General features: G+C 37.3%; 1 protein-coding gene across 2 annotated transcripts in view; it reads right to left on the reverse strand.

Annotated features, from left to right (window-relative positions):
- The window catches only part of dock1 (dedicator of cytokinesis 1), a 251,029-nt gene extending 242,072 nt beyond the window's left edge, over positions 1 to 8,957 (reverse strand). Inside the window, exon 1 of one of the 2 annotated variants that reach the window (XM_059532816.1) lies at positions 8,753 to 8,953. In XM_059532816.1, the coding sequence (XP_059388799.1) occupies positions 8,753 to 8,795 (43 nt within the window). In that variant the 5' untranslated portion in view covers positions 8,796 to 8,953. Of the gene's footprint in view, positions 1 to 8,752 lie in introns of both variants that reach the window. The other variant, XM_059532817.1, reaches the window with a different exon arrangement.
- Between the last annotated feature and the right edge of the window lie 434 nt (positions 8,958 to 9,391).

Raw genomic sequence — 9,391 nt, forward strand, 5'->3', positions numbered from 1 at the left:
GTTCTGCACAGGCTACAGCTGTTTAGAAAATCTACTTCTTGGACTAATCTCTTGTTTCTCTGAGCTGGATTGATTTAGGCTTGTCAATATGAAAAAGCACATGCCGGCTCTACACTGGCACACTGAAATAAATCATTCATACAGCAAGAAAAATCCTTCTGCTGTTATTTAGCTAAAGTCTCGACGAGGAACGAGAGAAGAGAAGTCTTTCATCCTCCTTTCCAAACTCAAGGAATCGTTCTCATCCATGTGTTATGGCATATTAATGCCACTGTGTTTACAACACAACACGTCAGCTTTAATAAGAAGGGATTCGAGTGACAGTAACGTGACAGAAATGAAGGACAGGAGAACAACGATGGCGTCTCCCTGCAGCTCAGCACGTTTCACATGCACACAATGAGTAGTGTCAAACTCCAAACACCCGTTTGATCGCGACTGCAAATATGGGGAAACTGATATGACATTTGTATGCTTCTGTCTTCAACATTGTTATGAAAAGACAAGCAGCATTAAGAATAAATCTACAAATCTGAGAATGTCACCAGCCAGACAATGTGTTATTATGCTGGGTGACAGATCTATAGTGATTACAGAAAGAATGAAAGAGAAAGAACAAAACAACAAACAAAAAGAAAAGCTGGGTAAAAAGAAGTCAATTTTTAAATGTTGGAAAAGACTGTGCTTGTTACTATGCAGAGCTTTTAAATGCTTAAGTTCGCCCAAAAATTTACATTTGCTCAAAATGTACTTACCATCAGGCAATCCAAGATGTAGATGAGTTCTTTTCTTCGTTAATTTAAATAAATTCATCACTTGCTCACCAATGGATTCTCTGCAGTGAATGGGTGCCGTCAGAACCAGAGTCCAAACATCTGATAAAAACATCACAATAATCCACAAATAATCCTCACCACAACACATTCCAACAGTTAATATCTTGTGAAGCCAAAAGCTGTGTATTTGTAAGAAACGAGCTCATCATTAAGACGTTTTTAAAGGAACACTCCCCTTTTTTGAAAATAGGCTCATTTTACAGTAAAAAAGTTGAGTTTTACCTACTGAAGAGTCAAGTTTTAAATAGGAAAAATATAGAAACTCTTTGGCCATTTTGAGCGAGATGCTAACAGTCTAATCAGAGTCAATGATCTAGGCTAAGCTAAGCTAAAAGTGCTACCGCCAGACCCGGAGATCGGCTGAATGGATTAAAAAAACGGTAAAAGTGATCCTCTCACATCGAAATCCACCCTCATATTGGTTCATACCTGTTTTGGCTTGTAAGCGCTGCTTGATCTGTGCAGATTTCTATCCTGATTCAGACAAGACAGCTTTTTCACTGGCAAAAGCAGTATTATGGATAGATGACTTGTATTTTAGGACTGGTTTGAAGTTGATAAATGTCTTAATGATGGATTTATTTGTAATAAACACAGCTTTTGGCTTTACAAGACGATACTTGTGGATTACAGTTTTTATCAGATGTTTGGACTCTCATGCTTGCGGCACCCATTCACTACAGAGCACCCATTGGTGAGCAAGTGAAAACAACATTTCTCCAAATCTGATTAGGAAACAAACTCCTTGGATGTCTTGGATGGCCTGGAGGTAAGTATAATAATCAACTCATTTTCACTATGGGGTAAACTATGGTTTAACTATTGCTACAAAAAAAAGGACACCGTCCCTTTACATGCCGTCACTGTTTATATGGCCTCTGGGTGACTGAGGCAGCTCATTTTTTGGTGCGCCATGCAAATATTCCAAGCATGTCTGTGAAATGCCTGAATATTTACAGGATGCAGGAAGTTCAGCTGAGCCTCTCACCTGATGGCAACCCGCTCCAGATCAGAGACCTTTCAAAAGACAAATCACAAACACAAAAACACTGAAAAACTGAATTTCAGCATGTGCCAGACTTCTTATGGAAGTGCAGAGCTGGCACCTTTACTAAGAGGAACTGGATGCAAAACCAATGGCTGGTTCTTGTTAAATCTCTCAACAAATATTTACTTCCACATAGGGATGGGACGATAACCGGTTTTATTGATAACCGTGATAAAATGTGCTGAAGGTTAGTAATATCGTTTAAAAATGAATTATCATTAAAACCGTGTTTGATTATCGCGGTTTTAATAACTCACTATTAAATCATGTCCAGCCAGCAACAGTCTGACGCAAGCGCAGCGCACAATGTTTTTTTTGTTTTTTTTTGAGAAGGAATGGCGAAAGTCAGTGACTTTTCTATGCTTTTCTATGCTTCTACACTTTTCATTGTAAGGAAGGAAATGCCACAGAATTTAATCTTTCTTTAAATTAAGTGCATAGAGTTGCTTGTTTTATTAGTTGTTTGTTGATTATTAAATATAAAACTTGCTGAAATGTTTTCAGTGTGAGCATCAACTATTTTTGAACACTTTCATCTCGTTTCAACAAAACCGTGATAATATTGATAATCGTGATAATTTTAGTCACTATAATCGTGATATTAAATTTTCATACCGTCCCATCCCTACTTCCACACCTTTAATCGGAAAGGTAAGTAATCATCCAAATTAACACAAGCATTAATTCCTTGGCAAGCACATCATAAAATGGTGCTTCAGTTATGCAAAAGATGCCAGGTATAACATAAACCTGAGGAAACGAGTTACTGCTTACTGTTTTAAATTACCATCATATGGTATTAAAAAAAAAAAAATACTAAAAGTGTTTGAATCCAAGTGGCTACAACAAAGTTTTTTGTCTGAAATTATGGTTCCTCTAATAAAAAAAAAGGCATTGCTGAGCAAATTTATAAATGACTTGCCAGATTGCAGATCATAAATAAGCCGATTATGAACATGAGTGAATATTTAAGTATGAATGCATGCACATCTAAGAAGTTTCATGTGGTAAATAGTAATTTTATTGTTCATGCATCACCACAATGCCTCTCAGCCAGCCTTTGCAGAGCTCTCAAAGCAAACTTCACTGCATTTCTGCTCCAGGCCTGAATGAATGGAACAAACTACACACACAAAGCCTAATAAAGCTACTTTGGAAACTCTTATGGGACGGCAGCACATAAGCAGCGCACCTCTTTAAGAGAACACTTCCTCAAATACCACTAGACTTACTCATGCAGAGAGACAGAGGTGTGCGGAGGATCCAAAAAAAAGAGGACATGAAAATTAACCCATTACTGACGAAAACATAAACTGACAAATGTGACCAACTCTAAACTTTCACAAGGTTTGTGTTTTAGCATGATGAATGATGATGTGATGGATCATCAGTTAAGCTTCACAGACCACATTGCTACAACGACCCGCTCCTGCAGGTTTGCCTTATACAACATTAGGAAGATTAGACCCTTCCTGTCAGAGCAAGCAACCCAACTTCTTGTCCAAGCCCTTGTTCTCTCCAGACTGGACTATTGTAATGCTCTCCTGGCGGGTCTTCCTGCAGGTACTGTCAAGCCTCTGCAATTGATCCAGAATGCAGCAGCGAGGGTTGTCTTCAATGAGCCAAAGAAAGCTCACGTTACTCCTCTCCTCATCAGGTTACACTGGCTACCAGTAGCTGCTCGCATCAAATTCAAGGTACTGATGCTAGCCTACAAGACGACCACTGGCACGGCACCAACTTACCTAAACTCATTGGTTAAATCTTATGTGCCCTCCAGAAGTTTGCGCTCTGCAAGTGATCGACGCCTTGTGGTACCATCCCAAAGAAGTTCAAAATCACTCTCAAGGACCTTTTCCTGGACTGTGCCCAGCTGGTGGAATGACCTCCCAATCTCAATTCGTACAGCTGAGTCTTTACTCATTTTCAAGAAACAGCTAAAGACTCATCTTTTTCGCCTGCACTTAACCAACTAACACTAGCACTTTTCCTTTTCTTGTCATTTAATTTAAAAAAAAAAAAAAAAACCTACCTATGCGTTCTATACTAGACGAACTGAGACTTGTCATGGCACTTGTACACTGTTGTTGTTCTCTTGTTGACCTGACTGCTTCTATTGTTCTCATTTGTAAGTTGCTTTGGATAAAAGCGTCTGCTAAATGATTAAATGTAAATGTAAATGTAATTAAGAACATATGAACAATGAACATTAACTGCAGCTAGTGTTTACTTTGAACTATAAACCCAACACTTTGTTTAATCAACTCAGAGTCACCGTCTCCATTCCAGTTGAAGTTATTTGATTCATTCAGCATCAATGAAATGTCTTTGAGTGAGAGTTAGGACTGATATTAGAGGTCTTGCTGAAGAAATCTTCGATCCAGACTAGACATTAAAGACAGACCCAAGTCCCCTCATCACATGCCTCTTATGACCTGTTTTAACATGCATGAATTTCAGGTGACTTGCTCAAAAGATGCAGGTGGAAATGATTCAGTGTTCACACAGTATTAGCATGCATCTTAAATGCGTCACCTCGTAGCACTTGAGCTCAGATTCTGATGGGAGAGACTTTGATTTGTGGGACTACATGCATCAATCACCAAAAATTAGAATAGAAACGTTTTTCACTCAAGAAATTGATAGTAAATTTCACAATTAATTACAAAGAAATTGCAAGTAAAACATCAAATTAAACTTTTTCTTATAAAACGTATTACAATAACCTTTTATTAACAATTTTGCACGAAAATACAGTACATTTGATCACTGCATAATTAATTTACATATAAACAGCAAAAAAGTGTACAAATGTTTCACATGAATTTAGGTTGTTTATGGTATATTTAATCTGGAAATAGTTAAAAAATAATTCCACTTTCAACAGCTAGACTATCAAGGAAGCAGCACACAAAAATGTGCTTCAACATGTTCCTCTTTTACCTGCCATAGTCAGAAAAGGCTTCACCTCAGTCTAGTGCACTTGAGAATTTAGATTACACCAACACGGAGGCAAAACTAGTTCAATATTACAGAGAAAAATTCAACCGCCCTCAAGGTAAAAATACACACACACATCAAAGACTAGACATTTTGACTAGCTTTGAGCTCAGAGTGGAAGTACTGAGCAACACAAACAGGTAGACAGCATTCAGAGAGCAACCTTTCACTCACAAACACAATGCGTTAACCACAATATTTCAAAGAGCTAAACAACTCTCCTCTCCTCCTGCAAGCACAACACGTTATCCAACATGAATGCTGGAGATATTTTGAGTTCATCAAGGAGAGCAGATAAAACCAGAATTATGTGATAGAGTAAGAGTTTGCTGCCAATAAAAGGTCCTGATCCTCTATTTAATCCAACCCATAAAGTTCCTCTCCAGTTGAGGTGGAACTAAGATTATTTTATATCCTGAAATCATCCATAAACCTTAAAAAAGACAAACCTTCCCAAAGACTTCCCAAGTTAACTTTAGATATATACACAGTGTTGGGAAGGTTACTTTGGAAATGTAATAGGTTACAGATTACAAGTTACCCTATTTAAAATGTAATAGTAGTGTAACTTTTTTAATTACTTTAATAAAGTAATGTAACTAATTACTTTTGAGTACATTTTGATTACTTTTATAAATTTCTAATGAATGTTAATTTGCAACTGTTAATCATCTTCAACCATTTTACACCATGCAGGTTTAACCTTAACAGTAGTGCTCAATGCTGTCAGACTTTCACCATCCTTCATCACCTGAATTAAGATGATCAAATTTGAACACCTCCACCACACAATCAAACTTTAGTACTGCCTTTTACTTAGAGATTGATCTGCAGTTCAAAGCAGATTTAAAATCAAAAGAAATAGTTTATAGATACTGTTTTTGAAACCAAATCTTTGCATAACTACAGGCATCTAACTGCATCTAACAATGGTTTGGGGAAAAATAGTTAATAAAAAAATAAAAGCATATACATCAACTCAAATACGGTTATCTAATAAGCATGTGTCCTATTTTGTGTACTAAACTCCTGAAACATTGGTGTCTTTTTGAAACACTGCTGTCTCTTTGTATATGATATGATGATAGTTTCTCAAAATAAGTAAAAATGAAGTGACTGTTCTAGAGATTAATTTCCATGAGGGGCGGACTGGGAAAAAAATAGGCTGGGAAATCTCACACTCATACACCCACAACCCATTCTGTTACATGGACAACCCTATTTTGTGTATGGACCTGACATGAAAAAGATTTGAATCCTTAGGTTGGGGGACATGCAACGTAATTAAGAGTTCTCTCCTGAACTGCACCTTCACTTCCATTATCCACCCATCTCTCTCATGACTTTAATACTGAAGATTTTTATTTGACTTTTACCATGTTTTGTAAGTGCAATTTTGTTTTTTTGGCAAATGAATTACCACTTGTATTTATTTTTACTACAAATTCCATAATTAAACCATGGTTAGTGCCATACCATAGGCTATATTAATTTTCCTAAGGGTTGTGTATTTGTATCCACTAGCTCCCCCTAAACCTATGATAAAATATGATGATTTGTCTGCTAACTTACTACTGTAACATTACAAAAGATAATAATGACGTCGTTTATACAGTATTTTGAGTGATTGCGAGCAATGTGCTGCTGCTGCTTGACTAAGTAAACAAAGACAAAACTACATTAGCATATTTACAGATGAAACTGACCTGCACCTGAAACCCTGAACAGAAGAGTCGCTTCTCTGCTCCAGCTGTGCGCTTACACAGTTCACTCCGGTCTCTCTCTCTCGCATTGATTACTCGGAGTCTGATCCAAATCGTTCGGCGGAGGCGCGAGAGCGCGCGAGCCCAACCATTGCCAGTCACGACTAACCGATTCATGATTTATTAGAAATTTAATTATCGAATGGCGGATTCGGAAATAATCGCTTTAGTATATTCGCCCTGCAATTACACAATAACAATATTAAAGTAGAAGGCCAAATCGTCTGCCAGGCCACCGGGAATAGTCCCGGTTCTCCCGATGTCCAGTCAGCGCCTGATTTCCACAGACACGCAGAATGTGCAGGATTCATATTCAGTCTTTTTGCGGCTTAATATTCACAGACATCAGTCCATATCGGGTTTTGATTCAAGTGTACTGACCTGCTTTTGATTTATTCGTCCAAAATGTGGCATACTGCGTCCGCGTTATAGGCTGAATTCCATTTTTTATTACTCGATTCTACGAATGTGTTTTCCGCGTCTCGGAGATTATGGGCCATATGTCTTAGTGCAATTTGGGAAAGTATAAGCTGTATGTGGATGTGTGTAAATATTCAAATGTAATCCTCTTTGTAATCGTTACAATTTTCATAAGTAACTGTAATTTAATTACTCATTTTTTCTTAGTAACTGTAACTGATTACTGTTACATTTATTTTGTAATTAAATTACGTAACGCCGTTACATGTAACTAGTTACTCCCCAACACTGTATATACATATATATATACTACAATAGATGTTCAAGGAAACATTTAAAAAAAAAAAAAAAACACATCAGCCTGTGAAAGCCCATTTCTGGCAGGAAATTAATTTTAAAGAAAATCTAATTTACAAAATCTCGCAGAAATTCTTTCATTTTGCAGAATCTTGCAAATTCCGAGTTTATTCAGATTTGTGAGATAAAAAGTTGCAATCACCTTTTTTAGTTTTTTTGTTTAATCCCATGGAAAACAAGAACAAGCCTCCACACCCTCCAGTGCAATATTTCATGCCTAATCATGCCATGTCAACTCAGAGCTGTCAATCACAGCCTGAGGAATGAGGCAGCACACAATGAATAGCATGAAAACATTCCAGTCTATCATTACATAAGAGGAGGAGGAAATGCCTGTAAATTACTGTCCAACTTTCCTTTACAGCTGATGTGTCTGAGTAACATCTAGTTCTATACCTACTTGGCCACATTGTATAAGAAAACAGTAGTTTTGCTACTTTCTGATTTTTACAGTAAGTCATAAGGAACATGCATAAAATGTAAGACATGACTGAAATAATGCCAATCAATGATGCCAACCAATCAGAATGAAGTATTTCAGAGAGTTGGATGCGATATAGGCACAAAATACAAATTATTTTACATATACAATTGTGACAAATTTGCGCAAAAATAAATAAATAAAAAGAATAACCGGTCTCTAAACCTCCCCAGATAGGAACAGATACACGTATATAGTAGCCCAATAAAACGAGTTTGTATACCCCAAGCTTCCCACGCCTTTTGACCAATAACTTTGCATGAGTTTTCCAGTCATTCGGGTAAGATACGGATTTATTAAAGCACTTCAGTTCACTATGTATCCTATTTTAGGCCATGTATATTCACTACAGAAATCGTGTGAATGAAAGTCGGTGTTTAAATATCCTAACATCATGTTATCCGTGACAGTGGGAAAGCTGTGATATAAACTAAACAATCTGGCGACTGAAAGCAGCAGCGGAGACTGTTAGAATGAAGCGCGTTCACAATCTTCCGCGCCAAACACAACAAAAGCGAAACTTTAGAACGTATCAGCGTGAAAAGTTGTTACAAAGTATCAGCGCGCGATTAACAATGAGCAACAATGTATCTATGAGCTTCATTCAAGCCGCCGAGCAGGAAACACTGGAGCTAGGCGCGTCTGTGACAATCTCCACCAAAAAAAAAAATAAGTAATAAAAAAAACCTCACAAGATTACACTGACAAGCAATCATAAAAAAAACACTTCAGCACAGTCCTCCTTCAATAACCCAAACCAGCCGAGAACACAGAGAAACTCCAATCACAATTTCTCCCAAAACTTTTGTTAATGGGACATGAAGAAGTTTGGTTGTTCTGTACTCACCGACTCCATACTTCTCCTTCTTCGTGGGCACCCAGCGTGACATCCTCACTGATGAAGGTGATGTGAGACGCCCGGGAGTGTTGCTGCCGATATTCCAAAGAAATATCCAGAGTTTTTTTCAAACACTTTTTCTTTTCTCTGTAGGAGTGGAGAGACTCATCTAGCCGCCATTTTTTTCACCATCACTGAACTCATGAACCGCGAGGGGGAGATATGTATGAGAAACTTTTTTCATGTGGGACACCAGCGTCACCGGACGACCAGTCAGTCCCTCACAAAAATACCACGGTAACTGCAATTTCAGCCAAAATACCAGTGGAAAGTAAAAGCACTACAATTGGGGTGACTTGGCATAATTTTCTTCAACACCGGACACTTCTTTGTTCCAGGAGTAGATTTTTTTTTACTTATTATTATTTATTACTAGCCTATTAGTTATATGAATGTCACATTAAAAATTTCTAATGTATTTTCAACTTTATTTATTCACGTGTTCCAAACAGATTTCCAATCTGTAAAAATGAAAATATTAATCATCATATGTTTCAATGGTAAGCTTGAATTGGTAAGCTTTTTAAGTCTCTTCTGCTAACCAAGGGCTGCATTTATTTGTTAAAAAATACAGGAAAAACTGTAATA

Source organism: Carassius carassius, chromosome 40, assembly GCF_963082965.1.
Source record: "Carassius carassius chromosome 40, fCarCar2.1, whole genome shotgun sequence".
In the NCBI taxonomy this organism is placed as follows: Eukaryota; Metazoa; Chordata; class Actinopteri; order Cypriniformes; family Cyprinidae; genus Carassius; species Carassius carassius.